The 26,006-nt window shown below is 32.8% G+C and overlaps 2 protein-coding genes across 5 annotated transcripts in view; both read left to right on the plus strand.

The window, feature by feature from the left end:
* rdgA (retinal degeneration A) overlaps positions 1–26,006 on the plus strand; it is an 86,360-nt gene that overhangs the window by 15,824 nt on the left and 44,530 nt on the right. The gene's annotated exons all lie outside the window — the stretch shown is intronic.
* LOC149482213 (uncharacterized) lies at positions 14,658–16,555 on the plus strand. The gene is made up of 2 exons (XM_089704512.1): positions 14,658–15,539; positions 15,816–16,555. The coding sequence occupies exons 1-2, from the start codon at positions 14,714–14,716 to the stop codon at positions 16,499–16,501; spliced, it is 1,512 nt and encodes a 503-aa protein (XP_089560638.1). The 5' UTR covers positions 14,658–14,713; the 3' UTR covers positions 16,502–16,555.

Below are 26,006 nucleotides of genomic sequence, written 5' to 3' on the forward strand. Positions count from 1 at the left end.
TATAGATATTTAATATATTATTTAACACAGAGATATGACCATTATTTAACGTTTACTATTTCTTATTTACTATTTCATTCATACATGATTTGATCTGAGGAGGAAAAATTAAACCCAATTTTATAAACATAACACTAAGTTACTAGCATATCATACTAGAACAATAAAGTTAACGTATTATGCATGGGTTAAAAGAAAACTTTGATCGCTCGGTTCTTTAAGGAGAAATAAGGAACGAGTTAACAAATAGACCTTGACGTACAAATATTTTTGAATATTTAATTACAGATAATCTAATCTAATAATGTAATCATGCCGAAGCAAAATGATTACTACAGAGATATGAACTGCTTCCAATTTTAACAGCCATAATTACTCGAACCCACTGCTCATTCGCTCGTCTGAATTAGTGGCAAACATTTTCTACCAAAATTCACGACTTCGAGCATTCCAATGAAATTCAATTTCCACGTAGCCTACCGTCATTTACTGAATTTGCTAAATACGTATTTGGAGCAAGAGAAATAACCACCCGGTGGCATTATGCGCTCTGATTAAAAACTTGAGGGGAGATGTCAATTAGACAATGCCATTTTCGACGTCATATTTAACGATTCAGTGGAACTTTTAAAACATTCGAATAATTTAAAAGTTTATATTTTTATAGCCTGTATAATATAGTTAGGGAGCCAGGTGCAAATTGGGTTCATTATTTCCTCTCAAGAGATAATTCGTCAGAAGCATCAGAGTATAGTATTATAAAGCCTCGTGAACGTCAGCTGGAGCTCGGTTGGGGGGATGAGCGGCTGTAGCCTCCCACGCACGTAGGAAAAAAAAATACATTCATTCATTTCCTCTCAGCTAAAAATTTGTCAAATTGTAGCTAACCCAATATCTCAACGAAAAAAAATAATCAGCTGGTTACAGCATGGTGTATTATACGTCAGCTGGTGGCTCGAACATGAAAAAAAAAATATTATTTTCCGTGATTTCCTCTCAAACAAAAATTTACCTGATGATAGCTTATATGTAACTGTGGATAAATATATAAGTCAGCTGGCTGTATCTTGGTGGAAAAACCGTCAGCTGATACTTTGAAACTTATTACATAGGAGTTAGACAGAAGCATCTATTGCCAATTTATATGCATCAGCTGACTAGATTTTCCTCAACTTATTGCTAGCTGATTCTTTTATTTATCGCATCAATATATTTTTAACACTCTCACTCACAAATTTTCATCTGAGAGGAAATGACGATATCTTTAATTATTCGACATTACGCTTCAATATAAGAGTTGAGTTGAAATAAACATTCAGTATCAATATTTTTGAAACGAATAAGTATGTAATCAAATAATTTTATATATTTAAATAATTAAATAATCAATTAGCAATAAATGAACTAGTTACTCGATAAAAAAAACAATATAATAAACTCTGCTCTTTTACGCATATCCAATTGGTTCACTGCTAATAATTTATTATTAAATGCAAAAAAAAAAAAACAAATTGTGTAGAATTTATCCTTCCAAATGTAAAAAAGGTGAAAAGGGATATTATTTTAAACGGGGAGGTATTATACTTACCCTGTGGATTCCACTGTTTTTCTTGTGATTGGTTTGACACTAGATGAGAAGCTACAATGGGGGGCCCATGTTGCCACCACCGCTGCTAAGCTTAGTTCAGCTGCATATGCAGTTCGAAGAATAAGGCATCTCACCGATGAAGACACGGCTAGATTGGTTTATTTTAGCTACTTTCATAGCATTATGTCCTATGGAATTCTGCTATGGGGCAGGGCTGCAGATATAGAAACTATATTTATATTACAGAAAAGAGCCATACGCTCTATATATTATAATTTACGTGCTAGGGACTCACTAAGAGATCTCTTTAAGAATACTGGTATCCTCACTGTACCATCACAGTATATATTTAATAATATTTTATATGTACACAAAAACGCAGACTTACACACAAGAGTAGTAGATAAGACACCGTTATGGCACAAGGAACAGAAATAAAATTGAAATGCCATTTTACCGGTTAGCTAAAGTTAAAAATTAATTTATGGGCCAAGGTATACTTTTTTACAACAGAATTCCTCATAGTATTAAAGAGTTTAGTAGTGCTAAATTTAAAAATTATGTAAAAAACGTATGAGTTCAGAGAGCCTATTACAGCATTAAGGAATATATGGAAGATAAAAACCCATGGAGGGTTGTCAGAGCGAAAACGAATAAATCTCATAATGTTTTATCAAGTTTATATAATAAATATTATTTATCGAGTAACTAGTTCATTTATTGCTAATTGATTATTTAATTATTTAAATATATAAAATTATTTGATTACATACTTATTCGTTTCAAAAATATTGATACTGAATGTTTATTTCAACTCAACTCTTATATTGAAGCGTAATGTCGAATAATTAAACTCAAACTCAAACTCAAACATTTATTTATTCAATTAGACTTCTTCCAGAAGCACTTTTGAATCGTCATTACATTCTTTAAATTTACCACCGATTCGGAAAGCAGTATCTATGGAGAAGAACCGGCAAGAAACTCCATAAAGATATCGTCATTTCCTCTCAGATGAAAATTTGTGAGTGAGAGTGTTAAAAATATATAGATGCGATAAATAAAAGAATCAGCTAGCAATAAGTTGAGGAAAATCTAGTCAGCTGATGCATATAAATTGGCAATAGATGCTTCTGTCTAACTCCTATGTAATAAGTTTCAAAGTATCAGCTGACGGTTTTTCCACCAAGATACAGCCAGCTGACTTATATATTTATCCACAGTTACATATAAGCTATCATCAGGTAAATTTTTGTTTGAGAGGAAATCACGGAAAATAATTTTTTTTTTTCATGTTCGAGCCACCAGCTGACGTATAATACACCATGCTGTAACCAGCTGATTATTTTTTTTCGTTGAGATATTGGGTTAGCTACAATTTGACAAATTTTTAGCTGAGAGGAAATGAATGAATGTATTTTTTTTTCCTACGTGCGTGGGAGGCTACAGCCGCTCATCCCCCCAACCGAGCTCCAGCTGACGTTCACGAGGCTTTATAATACTATACTCTGATGCATTTTACTAATTACCGCTTGAGAGGAACTTGGTCATAAAATCTGCTTCTGGCTCCCTAACCAATATGTAGGTACACGTTTATTTGTTGCCGAAAAATTAATTCTTACATAATTTAGTCAATATTGCAGTATTTAACTGAATAGTACAATATAAATTTTACACTTCTCGACAATTAATAAAAAATGAGGTTAAACTTAGTTATAGGCTAATGCCTATAACTAAGTTTAGCCTATAAGGCTAGGTATCGCACGACACACTACCATAATATAGGGTTCTTCTAAAATTTGCTGATTAGGAGCGTAAAAATACTGGGAATATGGCTTTGGTTGTAACCCTTTACCCTTTTAGCAATAACAATATTAAGTGTAATTGAATTTAAGCCCTTATTAATATACCTATACGTTCATCTAAACGTATTGATGGTTTATTACAACTATCTCTATTCTCTACTCTACATGTAGGTAACATATTAGCAGGTAAACTATCTCTCTTTTTCTTTTTCTCATATAAATATTATATTCTCAAATCACCTCTTCGCTGCAAATGTCTGAAACGTCTTAAAATTTTTGATATTGAGACTTCCCAGAGTCCAGAATTTCCAAAATATGTAATATGTATATCTGAGACCTGAGTGTGTTTTTTTAACCTTAAAATGTATTTCTTAATTATGTGAAGTACACAAAGATTATTTCCCGATCTCCTTTATTTTTTTCGTGTCATGAAAAGTTTTGCCGTGAGATATACATGAATTTATAATTTAATTAACGTTAGACATTAGGTACTTTTCAACAGCAACGGTTGTAGACGGCGTCAATCAAGTTGCTAATTTATAAAGTACGGAGAGATCGTGAGCAAATTAATATTTACTGGGAATACACCTTTACTTTTGAAAATAATAATAAGCTTCAGGTACCAATAATCTTAATATCTTGGTACCTAGTGTATTTTTAGTAGGTATGTAGGCATATTAGGAACTACATTTTTTCTTCTTTAGAAATTAAGCAGAAGTAGATAATAAAGTATGATAATTACTAACGAACAATTACTGGACGCCTAGCGGAAAGGTTAAAGTTCACTTGAAAAATTAATCAAGTCACTTTAAAATTCATTGAACAGGGAACACCTGTCAGTTCCGTACTTAAAAATATATATTTTTTTCACATAAATTCTGTGTTTCAGTTTTACACCTTTCTCAATTTCTGTAATATACATATACTCTTGTATTCACGGAGAAAATGTTACGAGACGCAAAGTAGGAAGGCATATTGAAAGATATTCTGTTCCGTGTTTATATTTGTTGGAGCATATTTATTGTGCCGAAAATAGCCAGTCATTTTAAAGTGTTCGATCACGCGCTTACTAAAATATACTATTAGTAGTATTTATAAATAGCTTTATCACTTGGCAGATGTGTTGGCGAATCGCAACGGATCGTCGCGAAAATGTCGCACGCTATCTCACACGTCTCATATCCACATATGAGGGAACACGTTATTTTCGTATTTTAGAATGACATGTTAATTGGAGAGTTCTTGTAAACATGTTAGGTTATAGCGCTATGCATTAAAATTATTAGATAACTTCATATTTTATTATTCATAAAGGCACAATAGAGCAGTAGGGCACGCGTTTTTTTTTTCTTTTACTGTCAGCTATTTCCATATTTTACAACATATTTTGTACATATAGTACAAAATATTTTGTTGAACATCGTTCTGTCTTGTGTTTGCTTTTCCACATTTTATTTATTACTATTTACTTATATCTACAATCTAGGTAGGTACATAATTTAATACATATTAAAAAAAAATTATTTTCAAGAATGGAACAAATATGTTATAATGATGATACTTTGTTATTTATAACAGACAAATATAGATTACTATAAACCCTGATAATAATGTGTTGCATGTTTAAATGTAATTCCTACATAACTATAATCACCGTATGTGCCTGCAAGTATTATAGTAAAAAGGTGTTAAAGAAAATTGAACAATGATAGGGCTCTTCTCACAATGACATCTTGAACACCCTCGAGTTGTATTCTTATCACAAATAACATTAAATAGATTATTTTTAATAACATCTAAAGAACACATTTGACATTGATATATTACACAAAGGTAAAAGAAAGTTTGCAACGCCTCGAGTACAATTGTACTAAGTTAAATTGAAATTCACGTTTACTTTATACTTCCAAGTATTCAAGTAACTTAACCGGCTTATTTCTATACAGTTCAATGAAAAATCAATCAAAACTCCCGCCGTATGGATAATATTTGCTGGTTGTCATGTTCTTTTGTACGATACGGCGCCCTTTTTATGATTTTTGATTAATAGTAGGTAGCTACGATTTGATATTGCGAATATTTTGTTACTCTAATATTGGTAAAGGATTTTTCATGAATAGAAAGTAGATTCGATTATATTATGTGAAATATAGGTTTTTTTTTCAGGATTAATTAAAGTATAGAAATAAAATTATATGACCTTCTCAATTTTTTGTATTAGTACCCACAAGTTCTAGTTAGGTACCTATAATACCTATTATTATTTATTTGTTATAATTAGTTATAAAATTCATTATTTATTTGCTCAATCATTTGACATGATATTGTTGAGTTTATAGATTTAGGGCGTTTGTCCACTACAAGGAATTTTACGGTCCGGCATTCCGATTTTTACGGTCCGGTGTGGCATGAAAAAACCGATGACAGTAAACTTCCTTCCAGGACACACTTCCAGTGCACAAGCGCCCTAAGGGCGCTTGTGCACTACAAGGAATTTTACTGTCCGGCATTCCGATTTTTTACGGTCCGGTATGGCACGCCATTAATCTAAATGATAGCTTGTCCACTATACGTAATTTTACTGTCCGACATTTCACTTTTCCCTGTTCCGGATGGTTTTTTGTGTCTACGAGTCGCTGTACATATAATTGTTTTCGAATGCCCACTTGCTTGGATTTTACTCTTTTTACAGCATATGCCAATTGAAAGCAAGCTCTTGTTTTACTTCCTTTTAGCTGGCAATGTGATTTGAAATTCGGTATTGTTATTTTTATATACATTGACCTATAATTATTATCTAAGTAAGTGTTGGTAAGTCAAAGTTCAAGTGGGAATAGCTTTAGCTCCTCGTCACCGATTAAAATAAATAAGTGAAACACGCATTTTAAATCTCTTACGGAACTTTACTTTTTATAGAATAATATATCTTACGAAGTAATATAATATTTCATCTTCTATATTTTTTACTCGTTTCTTGTAAAATGCAAAAAAAATATGATAGCATTCTACCGCCAAACTTCCTTGAACTGTACCGCACTGATCCGAGTAAAGACGGACGGACAGGTGCACAAGCCAATTCATCGGATTTTTCATGCCAAACCGGACCGTAAAAAATCGGAATGCCGGACAGTAAAATTCCTTGTAGTGCACAAGCGCCCTTATTTCTATTTTGATAGCGAATCAATTATCCGCGGAAGATCAAAACTCTTCTTGTTTGTGTATTCACAATAAAAATTCGATATAAAACACGTACCTATTTTTTCATGTTGAGAATTTATTATATTATTTTAGCCCAGGAAAAGTGAAATACCTTTACTTTTTTGCGTATTACAAGCGATGGCTGTGATGGCAATAAATAAAGATAGGCTCCCAACAAAGTCATAAATAACTGAGCTATTAGGGGACGCGTTTCTGTATCGCGAACATCAGAATGTTTTTACATTGTATTGTAGTTGTTTTGTACGATTAGGTCTCTATTATTGTAAAAAATAGATATTATTGTGCGCATGTGATCTTTATAAGTGCGTGTAACTTATGAAATTATCTAACATCATAACATCTGTAATGTAATAATATTTAAGTACTTGGGTATAAACTAATACATTAAATATTTAAATAAAAATAAAATAAACATATTACAGAATACAATATTAATATTAATCGAATTCAAAAACTCTACATAATATAAAGAATGCGCACATAGAGCGTGTACCTATATTCTAAGTATTTAAATTTATCACAGCGGATTTATGTTTTTTAAAAACGATCAGTAGGTATCTAAATTTATCATCGAAGAACTATTTACAATAACACATAAGAACAAAGAGTTCAAACAATTCACAGAAATTACCTTTAAAAAAATTGAATAATCACCCGGTTATCATTAGCATAAAAAATCACTGTATGTCTGTATCAGAAACTTACAAACATCATATTGTTTCTAAATCCTACAACAATATTACCTAATAAATTTACTTGAAATAAGATCACAATGATGACATTATTGTAAGTAAATATTACGTCGCTGTGTTATAAATTATACAAAGCACGTATCTCTTTCCTCTTTGGTCGACCGCGACGCGACAAAGACGATCTCCACGACACAGTGTCATTCGGAAGCATTTCTATTTCGGCGCCAACGCCACAATGATCCAGACATGGCGGCTCGTGCGCTGTCTCGGGTTCGCGGTTAGTTAATGTACATGTCCCCGTGATCGTGCACGTACTAAAACTACAATTTCATCTTTTCTAGTGGCTCATGCGAGCCCACTCCAGAGTCAGTGACATTTCCGCGCGTGAGCTCGATTCAGTGCCGGCTGCAGTGAAGTGATCTCGTTTTATTTAACTCAATACGTTTTAACGATATTCCATTTTGTTTCATGGAAAACGTATATGCATCAAAACACACAGATCGCTGTTACAATTATTTTAAATAGATGGATTCCAGTGTGAAGGTCACGCCGTATTGACTCTACCAATGTCAACTCTAAGACCGTGTATAGTTTCTTAACAATTTATTGTATACTTACATAAATTTTTGTAAAAAAATAATATTAAGAATTTGTACTTACATACCTAGAGCCTCTATATACAATATAACAAACAAAGAAGAATAAATTAAGCCTCGATAAGAGTCAGTTACCTATTCCAATTTTTAACACATCGCGTCATCCGTAATAGCCACAATCATACGCATTGAAGTTTGGCGAGCCACTAATGTGTGTGCGTAAGATACCACATTGTTTGTTTTTTGATAAATATGGCGAGGATCAGCGCGCGCATTTTATCGACTTAATTACCATAAAACCGCCACATGTGCTTTCTTTAACTTTTTAAAGCGAATGACGTCGGTGCGGCAATATTTTTATGTGGTAACCCGAGGGTCCCGTGGAATTTTATCGCGATCAATCGTGGAGAGTGCGTTATCAAATATACCGCGAAGTGCGACGGGTGTCGGTGGGCCGATATGTTGTTGCATGGTGGCAGTGCATTGAGGGAGCCTATACAACGAAGGCGCTCAGGTGTTTCAAGAGTTCCATGCTCGCGTGGAGCGCGCGGCGCGGCTCGGCGGGCGCGGGCGCGGCGTGCGGGCCCGTGCAGCCCGCTCAGCTCGAGCCGCCCGACCTCAGCGCCGATGAGACCAGCGACCACGAAGTTAAAAGCGCGCTGCTCACGGGCACCGCCGCCGTGGTTAGAAGACGACGCGCCGTAATAATCAAAAGAACTAAGATAACCTTCAAAGTTTCGAGGTTTGTTTCATCTGCTTATAAGTTTTGGGTCACCCTCGGCAAGACCGTGTTCATTTTTATCACTTAAATTTGTTACTATATTCAATGCATGACCAAGTTGGAAGAAGCTATTGTTAGACAATTTGGGTCAATCGATCATCGGTTAGGCATCCGATACGAACTTAGAGTATCTTCTCACTAGACCATTAAGTCTGAATCAATCGTCACGAATGGTATACGTACAATGTACACACATAACACATTTCCACATGAAACTTATTTCAAACAGCAATTTCAAAGTTGAACTGGAAACACTTCAAATCTGAAGCTATAAAACGACTGTATTTGTATTGAGTAAAACGATCAGAAATGAATAAAGTTATCGTGTGATCACTTGAAAAGGGAATATAGGATGAAGCGAACTTTTGACAGAGTAAATAAGGAAAGTAGGCAACCAAAATAATAAGATTATCAGTAGAATGGTTAAGAATATTCGCAGCATATAATAATTTGAATAATCTCCACGTTCAAACCATTTGCACGGCGGTAGTCGGTTGAAGAATGGCATCCGGTAAGCCACTTTAGCATTCCGAACACATCATCTCGCAACAGGTAGGGCTTACCGCGTGCGCGTTCTAATAAACCGAAGCAACCACATCTCGTAATGTTCTTTCGTATAAGCTTTGTTTACTCTTATGAATTCTGTAATCAGCTGTTTAGGAAACTAATAAATCTACGTATCTACCTTTAATTGACTAAATGCCCATATAATTTGAACACATTTGTATAAAATATTGTTAATATTGTAATGTAGAGAGAACTCTACATTCATAATTATGCTTTTAGTTTTTCTTTTTATGATTTTTAAACAAAACTCATATGAAAAATTAGGTACGTACCTATTTTGCAGATTACGTAGATACTTTTATATTTACTATCGATAGAAGAAAGAAACCCAAATTTTCCTTTAAACAATTATATTTAAAAAACATGATTTGTCTAATATTTCTGAACAAAGGGCGCGCAATACATTACCCATAATAATAATATTTGACGGGGATAGCAAATCGAGTGGTGGTGAAGTGAACTTTAATCAAAGCGAATAGCGGCGGTCCTCTAGAACGTCATTCAGCCTGATTGAAAATTAAATTGTACCGCCAATCAAGTGCGCACTTACTGGGACTCGAGTATCCGCAACCTGTCCCAATTTTTAAATACCCTGCACCTGCGTCGCTATTATTGTGACCGTCCAATCGTATTGTTATTTCGCATAATGAATTGTTTGGGTGATGCGGTTGTTTTCGGAATTCTATTGAAAATATACCATACATATATCTTCAGATGTTATAGAATATACAGTATAATATAATTATGTACTAGATGTGGAAGATTTCTTGTATTATGGATAAAGCCAAATTAGTGTGCGATAATGTAATGAGGAATCTTATCTACATTGTGATACAAAAAAGACATGTCACGTCTGGATGTGATCGAGCGGTTTTCTTAATAATTATGTATCTCAAAATTATGTACGTTGTTGTAGAAATAGGGTTTATTTTAGCGTCACTTTTGATACAGTTATGCAAAAAATCCAAATCGTTTTCTGATATCCAAATACAAAATAACAGTTTAAATTTAAAAATACTGCAGAACGTGGCAAAACGAGCAAGCAATTAGCAACGTCCGATTTGCGATATCCATTCTTCAAAAATAAAATACCGTTTTTGTAATTACAAACCGTATTAACCATTTTTAATCAATCATATTGGTGTGCCAGATGCTGTCATTACAAAGCGTTCCATATCATCTGATTTTTCGTAATCACCGTTTGTATCCGTTGAAATGGATCCATACGTACATCTGTTGCTACATTATCCTAATAAATTCCATTCATACGTGACATCCAGATGTTATTGTGTGCCGTTAAATATGCAACCTATTATAACCGTTCGCTTGCAAGTTAATTATTCAGCAATCTGACCGAATCGATACTCACACTGTTCAGTGTTCAACATCTAGTGTTCTCTCTTTACAGTATTACAATACCTAATCTCGCCAGCTAGTCCGATTTTATTTTGCACGTTGCTAATAGTTTTATCTTATTTTTCTTTTCTTAATAGCCAGCTATTACGCTAATCGGCCTTTTTATGTCAATGAGCTTAGAGCGCAAACACAACTTTATTATCAAGCTTATCTATTACGCATAAGTGTAATTATGGCCGCATTCCTGTTCATATGTATAGAAAAGTAGCTTTATTAATAGAAAAAATAAAAAGTTATAAGTTAAATTCACAAGGTTTTGATCAAGCATTAGTATAAAAGGCAATACATATTTGATTAATCTTAGATATAATCCAGGTTTCTTCAAAAGAAATATTCAAGTCTAATATTATGTTAGTACTGACGTAATAGAACTAACATGTTAATAAATAATAACGTATACCGTATGCAATCTTATCAACGATATTACTTCCATTACGACGATCTTTCAACTACCAGAAATGTAATATTATAACCTATTTCAAGCGCTGCCTCTGGAGAGATAGCAAATAGATTTAATATCTTCTTTAGGAAAGGAATACAAATTAAGGAAAAGATAGTTGTAAGCATGCAGTAAACCACAATGTTTCCAAGCACACGGTGCTTTATGACACCATAAACGCGGCAGTTTTCAGTTATTTTAAGAAAAGTGCAACGCGTCGTTAATATATTTAATGGGCCTCCGTACGAGACGTTAAACGTGTTAATAAGATAGTTTTATTACGTAAATTAATGATAAAACGGGGAATAAAATAGTGTTACGTATACCTACTTAATAAAATCTTTACGATTATTATAAAATAATAATAATAAAAAGGCCATCAATTAATCGTTTTCAATTCAATGGAAACGTAGGTATCATTTGTGTTGGTGAAAATTAATTATGTATTTTCATTTATATTTCCAGTTTACTGCGCATTAAAGTCAGCGAGTTCAGGTGTGGTGCATTATTAAAATATTTTAGGATAGGCTTCATAAGAATAAAAAAAGTAAGTTAAATTTCTTGAAATAAATTTGAAATATGTTGATTATTTTAAAATTCTTGTATGCAAAATATTTCGCAAATTAACTATTTTGTTAACATTATTATCAAATTTATTAAATGAGTATGACCAATATAGCGGTAAAGGATTATGCTCTTGAAATAGAAATATTTGTGTTCTAATGATAATAATTGTTACTTTAACTTTAGTCCAAAATCAACAAGAAACTCAGAAACGCTCCTTCTTTTAGATTTTTTTTTACTGGGAACTTGTGCATTTTAATTTTGAACACAACAGTAGCATCTAAAAATTCCGCGTTGTCTATTTAACATGAAACACCAAATTCATTAATAATTATTTAATTAAACGCGATTTAACCGCACGACATGTATTGTTTTCATAGGCGTTCCAATTAGTGATGCGTTTGCCCGTTTGCCACATATTTTAAAGTGGCGAACGAATAAAGGTTTCTGTTGAACGAACGAACTGTATAAAATTGCCGAGGGCTAGTCGTGGCTTCCGTCTGTGGAGTGAGGGACCTCCATAATATAGCACTTCGCATTTTTTCACCACAATGTTTTCCTCATTTACATTTTATAAGCAGTTCTCGCAGTTTCATCTCTGAGTGGTTGTTATTTTGGAGAATTAATACCACTGTGGTGCATTTTAAATATGTTTATTTAAATGCAAGTGGAATAAGGAACATAACGATCCTTTTGAATGAAGAATTTCGGATATTGCATAGAAAATGCCACTATTTTTAAGCATTATACGTAGTATATAATGTAGCCTAGTACACATTTCATAAGTCATCAAATTAATTAAATCAATTAAATCATAATAAAAATATAGAAATATCTAAAAGATACATTAATTTCATCCGTCAATTTGAATCCTACAAAATAATAATTGGAAGCATATTTTAAACGTATACAAAGTTCAAGAGAGAACACTGCTTGTTAATTCATGCAAGTTCTAATTGAAAATTCGTCACGTATCAGTTCTGAAAACAATAAGTTTCCGAACAATACCTACTCTGATCTGCTCATGCTTGACATCTGCAGTATGCCCTTTAAACCGAGTTTCTACGCTCTCTTTGTTTGCTCCACATAACGAGGCCATCCACGATCCAGCTTAAGCCAACCGGCACCTTGTAGGAATTTTAAACTTCATACGTATAGCTTCAATGTGGTATAATATCAACAATAAATAATGCTCTGTATTCTACGTTTATACAACTTTTGCTAAGCTTTTTTGTCCTTGCTATTAAAACGTTAAGAATTCTTATAGATTGCTGTTTTGTCGTCTTCATTTTAAAGTTAGATAATATTATTTGGCAAAAGATTTTGACAATAATATAAACATTATAGATTCAATAAAGTTATTAGCTAACGGTTTATTGTTAACAGATTTTCAATAATAATTGAGAACGTGTAGCTAAGATTTATAAATTAGAGATAGGCTGTGCCACAATATAAGAAAATACTTAATTATTAAAAAAATATGTGTTCATTATTTCCAGTATTTCTTGAAAATTCCTTTCCTTTGTTCTCCGCCGGTCAGGTGGGTGTGTAAATTATTCAAAAATCAATTAATATGGATTAAAATTGGATATGCAATATTCAGTCAGCGCTATTTCAGTTCCGAGCATGCATGGAATTCTTCATTAAAATATTTCGCTAACAAGTTCGTCGGTCAATACTCGTGTAACGTAGCAAAGAGCAAACACAAACACGATTGAAATCTGCAACAAACGCTTCCACATCACTGATTACTCAATAGTTCGTATGCAACATTACGTAGGTACCTTTTCTTTTTATTTTACGCCTTTTTATTTTTAATCTGGAAAAAGCTGAATGCAGACAGGTTGTAGCACAAAGCACACGCGATGATTGATGTGTTTCTAGCATGGCGCTAGTTTAGGTACTAATATTTAAAAAGTCTTTTATGCGACTGCCGACTGTTGTTTTTATGTTTATTTTAAGTTTGATATGATGGAATGGTAGAAGGGGGACATGGGAACATACAGAGCTCGGGGCGAGATGGAATAGTTTAAAAAAAAGTTCATGGGAAATGTTAACGTAAAACTTAGAGTTTCATATAGGCGTAGTAGGTTTTAGATTTATAAATATGATATTTTAACATCTATATTATTTCCATAGCCATAGCCATCATATTAAGGTAGATAATATTATTGTGTTTTAATTTTAACATTTTTAAAATAAGCTAAATTAAGCACCATTTTAATAAAGAAATTAAATTAACCATGTAATTCGATATTTTTACTCATTTTTTCAAAAGGGAGACCCTCTCTTTAGTATTATTAATTTTTTCCCTAAAAGACGAAAACAACCCGTTGTAAATTAATTATGTCACTTTAAAAAGAATTTATGAGAGCGACGCTAATAAATGATTATTTACGTTTTCCAAGAATATGTTTCTCATTTGAAAATGGCCTGCTTTTTCTGTTGTTAATGAAGTTAGCACCATAAATAGATTAATTATAATTGGGAAATTATAAGTCTAGCCACAAAATTATTTATCGGACACGTGATTAAACTTCTAATTTTATAACTAAGCCACGGGATAATAACATAGTCTCTAATAAACTAATTCGTCTTTTTTACAACGCCCACTAAATATTCTATAGAAAGCGTCAAGTAAAGATCATCAATTATTGTGACTGTCCTTCTTATTTATGCATTGCCACCTAATTTACTAACTCGGCCACGGATTTTACATCTCGTCACCATTTTACGTTTTACAGCTTCAACACAATTTCCTCAAAAAAATATAATTCAAGCTTCTACAGAAAGCATCATTTATTATAACTTAGCATGTAAAATAATGCATCGTATTCTTTTAACGTGAAAATAGCCACTGCATGATTTGGCGCGAGTACGCGAAACGACTGCGACCGGCCATTTGCACCAATCAGAGAGCGCCATTCGATTCATGTGACGACGAGTTGAGTTGTTCACGTGTAATTGTTTATTGTCGTTCGTGCGTTCGTATTGCAATTGTTTTCGCTGAAGTTTAATTAAAGTTTTCGATGAGTAATAATTAGTTATGACGTCTAAAAGTGAAAATGAAGTACCACTGTACTGTTCTGACGAGGAATCACAAGAAGAAGGTCAGCTGTCGAAAAAAAAGCGAGGTGAATCTAAGAACTGGATATTTGTAAACAAATTTTCGTGTGTAAGTTTTGCCGAAGAAACCGTGAGTGCAGAAAAGACGTGGGCAGTACGCACTACACATTTTTCCATAGAAGGAAAAAAACGTTTTTATAGATGCAACAAAGTACCACGTAAAGGAGTACAGTGTGCTGCAGAAATATATTTGCTATTTGAGGCGGATACAGAGGCAGTGTTACTTTATAGCACAGATCGCGAACATAATCACGATTTTATTAAGAATAGCTACCGTTATGGTATTTGCGATGAAACTAAATCTGAAATTAATAAACTGTATGACCTCCACCTAAAGCCGAAATCAATCTTGGAGAATTTGAAGAAAAATCCTGAACTTAAAATACCTACAAAACGGCAGCTTTATAACTATTTAGCAGATCGCCGGCGTATCAAATATGGGCAATGGCACTATGGCACAATTTCTTTAGGAGAGCTAGAAAAATGGATTATTAATCATACAAATGTCCCTGACAACGAGAACGAAGTCTTTGTTATAGCCTATTATATTTTAGAAAGTGATCCACATAGTTTTCGTATCGTATTATCTACTAAGAATTTATTGAAACAATGCATTTCTGCTGACATTCTCCATGCAGATGCAACATATAAATTGATTTGGCAAGGGTATCCTGTATTGATAGTAGGAACAACCGATAAAAACAGAAAATTTCACCCCATTTGCTTGACAGTATCTACAAATGAATGTAAAGCTGATTTTAAAACAATGTTTCAAGGATTAAAGAGCAATCTTTTGTCAATTTTTTCTCATACCTTTGAACCGAAGATCCTAGTTTGCGACGCGGCAAAAAATATACAGAATGCATTTCGTGATGTGTTTGGAAAAGAAGCGATTGTGAAAATGTGTTGGGCTCACGCTAAGAAGAAGATTTGTACTAAATTGGACCAAACAACAGAGAAGAATTTTCGAAAATATTTATTGGAAGACATTGATGCATTGCAATCAGCTACATCTGTTGAAGTATTTTCTGCTGCTTCGAAGTTGTTCTTGAAGAAATGGAAAGACCAAAAAGCATTCGTAAAATATTTTAAAAAAGAATGGCTTATAAAAAATCCAAATTGGTATTTGGGTGCAGCACCAATATCACCAGCGACGAACAACGCACTCGAGTCCTTTAATAGAGTTATAAAAGACCACAACACCCTCCGCGAGCGTATACCGTTGGCCCGTTTTCTCGTGGTAGCAGAGGAAATGGTTAAAGGCTGGTCACTACAAGCAACAGAAGAAAAAATTGCGACACAACCTGAATTGCAGTTATCAGATTGGACAACAGGATATCAATGGGCTAAAACTGATACCAAAATTAGAGTTGTACATTCAACACCGGACAGCACCACATATTTAATTCCAGACAACAACTCATTCAAAATTAATCAAGCTGAGAAGAAATTCAGGTGTTTTGACGAATACAAAAAAGTTTTTTTTTCATCTTGGAACGTAGTACTACCAAACAATCAGACCGAGTGGATTACTGGTTGCTGTGATTGTCTAGACTTTTATCGCAAGTACAGCTGCAAGCATCTAATAGGCCTTGCAATCAGACTGAAATACGTGACGCCACCATTAGAGGCAAAGTCACAACCACTTGGATTAAAACGAAAGCGTGGAAGGCCAACTAAAGCGCGAGCTGCGCTAATTATCCAATAATGGTTTTTGTTTACCTACCTACATTCTTTTTAAAATATGTTTCTATTATTTACTATAAGTAAAATGATGGTTATTCAATAAACAATTGATTTTTCAAAAATAAATTCTTTTATTTTGTCTCTCCCAAATAGCTTCTGATAATATTAGTGGTCAATATACCGACTATTTGATGACATTTTAAGCAAAATTTTGACGATCAATTAATATGGGATGAGTTACATTTTAAACGTACTGAGTTAAAAAGTTAGAAGCTAAATAAATATAATTTTTGATGTCATTTAATAGTATTTTAGAAGTTTACTGTTAGAATGCATGCTCCAAATTTAGATGCTAAAAAATAATCATTATGCTGAGTTGTATTTAGAGTGGTTTACATAGAAGATAACTAGTGGCTAAGATAATATTATTTAGATGCTCGTTAATTGTGGCTGACTTAGTAATTTAGAAGGCAACATACATTTTTGGGGGCGAATAATGATATTTAAAAGAAGCCTGTTTAATTAGCACCCATTATAATTCAGTTTATTCCAATTATTGACAAGATGTCAGACGAATTTAGACAGGAGCTTCTACTCATGAAACTGAACAACTTTTGTTCTACAACTTTGCTGAATTCGTAAAAAAATTTGACTTTGTAAGGAAACTTCACTAATCAGCTGACCGATTTACATACAAAGTCCAATTTTTTTTCTACGAATTCAGCAAAGTTGTAGAACAAAAGTTGTTCAGTTTCATGAGAAAAAGCTCCTGTCAAAATGCGTCTGACGTCTTACCAGTCACCTTGTATACTTTCATCACTAAAGTCTTAAACATAAGATAATATCATTAGTTACATCTAAGCAGACAATAATAAACTTTTCATAAATTGGAAAGCTTCATTTGATTATGGATTACGGAGCATTTACAACGAACGAACATAGAGGTGTAGAGCTAGAGCAAAAGCTTTCTTTCGGAAGCACTAAGAACAACGAAATAATACGCCTGTTTACACTAATAGAATTAAACATAGTGGGTTAAAATGAGCTTTTTTAAATTCCCTCGTTTGATGTAAATGCACCTCTGCAATAAACAATAGCGTGTTCTGTATCCCAGGCGATATGGAAAATACAAGTTGGCAGATCACGAAAGTCGATCAGTTGACTTATTATTCCTTATAAATTCTCAATGCATTGACTGCGAGTCGATCGATAAGATAGATACATAGGATTCTGATTCGCCGTGTTTTATCTACCTTTAGTAATAAATTAAACATTGTGCTTAAAGCAACTCGTTTTTATCTGCAATACTTAAACGTGCTTTCTTATCTAGTGATATATGCGAATTTTGATAAAAGAAAGGATTGAAGTTCTCATGATGTTGATAAAACTTTTACGTTTTATATTTTCTACGTATTTATATAACCCACAAACTATGGTGATTTCGAATGATGGAATGTATTTTTTTTGTAAAAGGATAGTGAGAATTAACTACTAAAGTCCTTTCCCCTTCCTGACACGATCGTAGTCCTTTGGTTTGCAGTATGAAAGATGGTATATTTGTAGCACGCAAACTTGCATGTGCAGGTAATTAGTTGAAATAATCGCGATTTTAAATGTTAATATATTTGATACTATGAGAGCTGATTCAGCATTTCTTCTTAATATTTCTCCAGAGACGAATCACGTGCGTGCGTGAAGTTTACCTAAGTGGCTCAATACCTACATGTATGATGTAAGAAGAGGGTAGAAAAACACATATTTTTCAGGTTCACCATTTATTATCAAATCTATATACTTACAAATAAAATAAAACATCAGTTTGTTCATTATTACCTATAATAATTATTACGTTGCTGGTAATATCTAAGCTTAACTATTTTACAATTAATCAATACTGAAGCTCAGCTCACATAATAATATAATACATTAGCTTATATAATGTATAATGCATTAGCTTTTTACACTCACTGCTATTACACTCACACATTCTCATACACGCACTTTCACACACACACACACTCACACTCACAATCACATCCTACTTACCAGGTTTTACTTAATATTAAATTAAGTTGGTTTTAATTTATTATGAATTCGTAGATATTTAAAACATTTCCTTTCTTTATAAATACTTATTGGGCTTGATCAATGCTTACTTTACCTACATGAAATTAAAATATTTTCTCTTATCATTTGTAAAATTCTTATACTAGTCTTTGTTCACATACGTATATTATTTTTACTACCTATTGGTGTACCTTTTAATTGGCGTAGCTTAGTATTTATTCATCTCAAAAATTGTATCACTAGCTGTAAGGTACCTTATCATAAATAAATAAATAAATAAATTAACAAATTAGTTATAATATTTTCACTTTTTATAACTCAGACAGGACACTTAAAACTTCATAACAAAATATTTTATCAACTGTTTGACCATATGAATAGATTAGTATAGATAAAGCGATTAAAATAAATTCACCTATTTAAAGCAACCCAAAACACTACACTCTACTTAAAAATCCATTCACTTACTACTCTACTATTTTGTCTAAGTAATAGGAGTTACGCTTTGACCTGAAAACTCTCATCTCCGAAAATCTCGCCTACTTTGATGCAGACCTTAATCGGATTAGAAGAACGATATACCTATAGAACTACTACGAACTGAAGTGTCTATTCATAATAACGCCTGGTTTGATACAGAATCTCGGATTTCTCACTATGTACCTTAAAAATAATCCATTTTAGTTATAACACATACCTTTACTTAAGTGATTGTGGAACGCTGTGTCGATTACGTAGGTACCTTTTATGAAATGCCAGTAGATTTTTATTTACTAGATACTATGCCTATGAAAAGATCATAATTTGGTGTGTTATTTTGAAATAATTAAAATATGAAACCACTCAATATAAGTCTTAAAAATACTTGAAATGGAGGATGGAATAAGTAAAAATATAAATCCTAATAGACTACAAGCCCGCATAGGACAAAAATATGGGTCAAATGAACCACCAGGGGATATATCTAGAACGATAGCAGAGCAAAAAATAATAAGATTCATCACTATGCCGTCACTTGTAAGCTGTCCAACTGAGTGCAGATGAGAATTGAAAAGTACAGGTAGACTCGGTAAATTTTGGTCATATATTTTTGTACGGCATTCTTAACCATCGATAGATCCATTAAAAATAATAAGAAACCGCTCAGTGCCGTACAAAAATGGTGGTCCACCAAGTCGGAATTTTTATTTAATTTCCGAGAGTTACCGGGGGTAAATTTGGTCATTTGACCATGTACGGCATCTGTGTCATACTATTGCTATACTGCTTTTAATCCATTATTCCGCAACGCCGTACAAAAATCATGGGGACAAGGGGAAAAAATCGAGAGTTGTAATCCCCTCTCTTTCCCCACTCCAGGGGGTCATTTGACACAAGACGAAATAAATTTATTTTTAAAGTATTTTATGCATAGATAATATTTTTTCATGTGCCGTACATTTTCGTTGGTTCAAAGGGGAAAAATCTGAAAAAGAAAAAAATCCATATAACGAAATGTTTGCTTTATATTTTGATAATAAAATATAAATATACATTAATATTAAGAAGCTCGAGGTGGTTAATTATCACCTTGGAAAGTCGGAGTCAGGTGGAATGGACTCCGTTAAATTGATGAACTAATAAAAAAGCTATGAACGAAAAGATGTGAATTATATGCAACTAGCTGTGCCCGCGACTTCGTCCGCGTGGAATAGTGACTGCATAGTAGGTAGTTACTACTTAACTTTTATTGAATAAACACGTACTACCATAAATAATTAAACGAACTGTTAGTAAAATTTATTACTAAACTGAGCTAAAAAATAAAAATAAATTCCTTCTATGTACGGATGTTTTTGACAATATATATAACCGTTTCTACGAAAAATCTATTTTTTCATTCGTAGATCTCAAAAATAAAAATTCCAATCACCAGAACGACAGGAAATTTTAATTATTTATTTTTAATTGTGTATTGCACAATTTTGTTAAATTACGACTGGATGAAAATTTTGTTCGTGGTCGTCGTCGTCGTTGGTAAGGTGAACAAATCCTTATCAAAACATCATACGCTTAAGACAATAATTAGTATCGATAGCGGATTCTATTCCTTTGCGTTTTGACGTTTGTCTCAGTGCGGCGCTCAGATCTTTCCTGTCTCACGCCGTAGTAACTAAACCGTTTAGACCGTGCAATAAAAATTAAATAAAAAAAAAACTCAACGTAACGAAGAAAAGTGCATAGAAAAAGGAAAAAATGTTGTGTGGTTTTATGAAACCACGGTAAAAGTGAAACTTAGGCACAAAATTATCGTATTTGTACGATAATGACTCCGAACACTGCTTTATACCTACTCGGCAGCCGACCGTCACGCGACATGCGCTACACAGTCCAAAAAGTTTGAGACGATGTAATAAAAGTTTCACTAATTTTACAAACTTCCCGAAGATGTTTAAAAATAAATACCATTTTAAATATTTATAAAAATAAAAAAACAAAGTTATCGGGGCTGCCATACCATCATTATCATATCATATACAATTATATTTTTTTTATAATGGTACTTAATTTTAAAGATCGTCGGGAAGTTTGTAAAATTATTATTTATTCCTTTTCCTTCGTTGCGTTGGGTTTTTCTTTTTAATTTTTAAATTTTTAACTTCGGTTTCTCATTTTCATGTGATATTTTCAAGTGAGCGAGACCTACCTCTACCTCCATATTACATTCCTACATCATATTGATATCTATAAGTTTGTTGCTCCTTGACATCTTTTAAGTTGGGCCGTAACCGTGCACAAATTGTAATGGATCACAGTGGCAAAAGAAGTGGTATCTTTAGGAAAAAAAATTGCCAAGAGCCAGGCCTATGTGGCTTTGAGTAGAGTTCAAAATTTCCAGAGTGTGGCTATCCTCTCGCTCCCATATCCCCCTCTTCTTTCACAGACTTTCAACCCTTCTCTTTCCACACCTAGTAAATGGCAGAACCGATTTTGATGTAAACCATATTATCTAATTATACCTATATGTACACGTCATATCCTGTCGTTTGATGCTCCATTTGGTTTATTTATCTAACCACTGTCACCCCTAAATGTAATAAACGGATGAACCGATTTCGATAAAACACGTTGCTCTTTTATATTTTGATATGCCGCTTGAGTATATTATTTGACCACATTCGATTATTGTTCATTCCCACTTTCACCGCTGTAATCTAATAAATGGATAAACCGAATTGGATAAAAATATAACTAATATTTTTTCCCACATTCCCACTTTTACCTCTATATACCTAGGTATAATAAATGGATGAACCGATTTTGATACACTTTATCTAAGAACCAGCGTCGGAAAATATGCTGCCTAACACGCATCTAATTCGTATTACCTGTTAGCGAGCTACGGTGGCACAAACAGACAAACATAGCGGTCAAACACTTATCACCCATCTTTTTCATGGTTAAAAATGGTTAAAAGGGGTTAAAAATATAATACGACATAATTTAAAGGACATTTTATGTATAAAATTTACCTAGAAGTAAGCATAATTCTAATTTGACCCCTTCCTCCCCTACTACCTCAGCTTACCCCCCCACCCTTGGGGACTTTCGATATGATCACCTGGACATTTATAAGGAATAATTACTGTAGCGTATAACAGATAACTTACGTTTTATCGTACACTGTATAGTGTACAATAGAATGCCTTTGCAAATGTTCGCCGTGAATACTTAAATGGTCATAACTTTTTTATTTACAAACCGATTAACATGAAATAAACACTTAATGTTAAATGAAGATTACCACAATATATTAGTGAAAACCGCATCTAAATCGGATAAGTCGTTTCTGAGATTAGCGTGCACAAACATACAGACAAACAGACAAAAAAAATTATAACTACAGTTTTGGGTTTGAGATCAATTTAATAATAACCCCTGCTATTTTTTTTACATATTTTCATTGTACAGACATCACTTTTCTAGAATTTTCTTATAATATGTATTGAATATTGATTGACCACGCGCAAGGTTACTAATTTCCACTACATCCTCACGCAAATCGTCAATTTTTATGAACATTGAATCTGTAAATAAAAAAAAATCAAAAGATAAGTGTACCTAATTTTAATAAAAAGCTACTAACAAATAAAGTTTTATCAAGAACTAAAGTGACCTTCTTTGGGCGTATAATATAGTCTTGTAAAAGTTATATGTACATGATAAAAATAAAATTTCATCATTTTCTTATTTTGTCATAACTTTAACTAATTAAAAACATGAGTCTAACTATATAATTATAATAAACAATAAATATAAAAGCTATAACTTACCTTTTGTGGGAACGCAAGAAGGCGAAAATTAAAAAAAAAGCCGAAGATTTTTAAAAATGTAACCAATGAACACAATCACTGTTATCTACTATTACCCAAAGAGAATACAAATACTACGTCTATTACCTATATAACTGTAACTAACATCAAATAATAAACATCTACCCTCACTTATAAAAATTTAGTATATTCACATGAAATATAAGCGCACCTGAAATTTACTCTGGGAAGATATGAATTATTTATTTAACTTTAAAAAAAAAAAACAAACTCACCAACATCATAATATTTAAATTATGAATTTCCAAGGAGCGTTAATATTATGTAAATTGATTTAATTTTAATGAAATCTCATAGATGGCGCTGTTTTAAATTTGTCTTTATACTACTAAGATTCATTATACTGTTTCTCTGCCAAAATTACTTAAATGATGTAGTTTTTATAGTGTAAAGGTAGACAATAGCATGGCTTACTCAAAAACAACATTTAAACATGAGTCTTTATATTGTACGCTGTCGTAGTACACGGAATACGTAAGAAAAATAAAGGTTCACAGCTCCTCCCCCGAAGGTGATAGCATGATAATATGTATACAGTCAAAGTTCCTTATTCGCGCTTCCTTCATTCGCGGTTTCACTATTCGCGGGTGGAAAAAATGCGACCTAATTTCTATATTCGCGGCCCAAAATTCTTTATTCGCGGATCAAATCGGTACATCGGTACATACATGTAGGTATTTACCTAAATAAAAATCAATTGTTATTCTTAGAAAACGCCTGAACTACAACTACGAATTTATAATGTCGACTAAAAAACGAGTAAAAAGTGCTAAGTCATTGCCTAAACCTGAAGATAATACCTAATTAAATGGTAATTAATAAATATGTATGGTCAAAAATTTCAATAGAACTGATTTCTTTATGTATTTGCTTCCTTATTTCGTCACCCAGGAACGTATCCCCTATAACCCCATACAAATTACCATTCCATATTCACGGTTTCTCTATTCGCGGCACATTTACGGAACCTATTGCCCGCGAATAAAGAACTTTTACTGTATAACAGCCTGACCCGACCTGTTAGTAATATTCATGCAAAATTTGAAGTAAATCCGTGCAGTACTTTCTGAGATTAGCCTGGACAAACATACAGACAAACAGACAAACAGACAAACCGACAAACAGACAAACAGACAAAAATTCTAAAAACTATGTTTTTGGCTTCTATATCGATTATAGATCATGGATTTAAAAAAATATTCAATGTACAGTTTTGACTTTCCTACGATTTTATTATATGTATAGAATAACTTTAACTAATTAAAAACATGAGTCTAACTATATAATTATAATAAACAATAAATATAAAAGCTATATGTAACTTACCTTTTGTGGGAACGCAAGAAGGCGAAAATTAAAAAAAAGCCGAAGATTTTTAAAAATGTAACCAATGAACACAATCACTGTTATCTACTATTACCCAAAGAGAATACAAATACTACGTCTATTACCTATATAACTGTAACTAACATCAAATAATAAACATCTACCCTCACTTATAAAAATTTAGTATATTCACATGAAATATAAGCGCACCTGAAATTTACTCTGGGAAGATAATATGAATTATTTATTTAACTTTAAAAAAAAAAACAAACTCACCAACATCATAATATTTAAATTATGAATTTCCAAGGAGCGTTAATATTATGTAAATTGATATAATTTTAATGAAATCTCATAGATGGCGCTGTTTTAAATTTGTCTTTATACTACTAAGATTCATTATACTGTTTCTCTGCCAAAATTACTTAAATGATGTAGTTTTTATAGTGTAAAGGTAGACAATAGCATGGCTTACTCAAAAACAACATTTAAACATGAGTCTTTATATTGTACGCTGTCGTAGTACACGGAATACGTAAGAAAAATAAAGGTTCACAGCTCCTCCCCCGAAGGTGATAGCATGATAATATGTATATAACAGCCTGACCCGACCTGTTAGTAATATTCATGCAAAATTTGAAGTAAATCCGTGCAGTACTTTCTGAGATTAGCCTGGACAAACATACAGACAAACAGACAAACAGACAAACCGACAAACAGACAAACAGACAAAAATTCTAAAAACTATGTTTTTGGCTTCTATATCGATTATAGATCATGGATTATGTATTCTTTTAAAAAAATATTCAATGTACAGTTTTGACTTTCCTACGATTTTATTATATGTATAGATCAGCCCATGAATACAGGTAAAGTCACAAGCAAATGCTAGTAATATATACATATTCAAAATGTACAAGTAAAGTGCTTTCAAATGATACCAAACACTGCATATTTATCTTAACTTTATTTTTTTACTCTGTATGTTTTGTCCGCTAGAGGGCGCCACATTAGATTTTGTGAAACCCCATATAGCCTTTATAGCTGGTCGCTGATTATCCAGTGAACAATTCAGACGCTTCTAATGATATGTCATTTGTCGAATTCTGATAAGTAGTTTAGAAGTTACGAGGGAATAGATGAACATACATACATGACCTGTAAACAACCATAACCCTCCTTTTGCTTTGCCGTAGTTGGGTAAAAATATGTTAATGCCGTACTGTATCAAATGGCCATAAAGCACCCTTAAAATTGTAGCTTTCGTCGCTTTCATCAGCCTAAAAGATGTGGTCTGCACAAAAATGTACGGCATCGTTTTTTCCTAATTTATCTATGTTAATACTATTTAAAACAACGAATAAAGTGTAGAAAACTATTATATTTCATTAATCTACGATGTTTAAACTTTAACAAAATTTCTGGTTTTGCATTTCTCTATAACTTTTTTTAGAACGGTTTCTTTTGAACGGCAATACTATACAACAATTGAATTTTACAATATCATGTTAAAAAAAAAGTTCCCGTACAGGGTCAAATGACCTTACAGCTCTTTATATCAAGAATTCGATGAAATTAAGATGATTATTGGTATACATTTAAAAGAACAATTATTTTTTGACGGCATTGCTTTTAATAGTACTTTTGAGTGCTAGATAATGTTTTGGAACCGAAGCCGTACTTAGTCAAATGACCCCCTGGAGTGGGGAAAGAGAGGGGATTGCAACTCTCTATTTTTTCCCCTTGTCCCCATGATTTTTG

The sequence above is a fragment of the Colias philodice genome, chromosome 15, assembly GCF_061535455.1.
Source record: "Colias philodice isolate Cphi_HAF_F1 chromosome 15, ilColPhil1 Martin Lab GWU primary, whole genome shotgun sequence".
Lineage (NCBI taxonomy): Eukaryota > Metazoa > Arthropoda > Insecta > Lepidoptera > Pieridae > Colias > Colias philodice.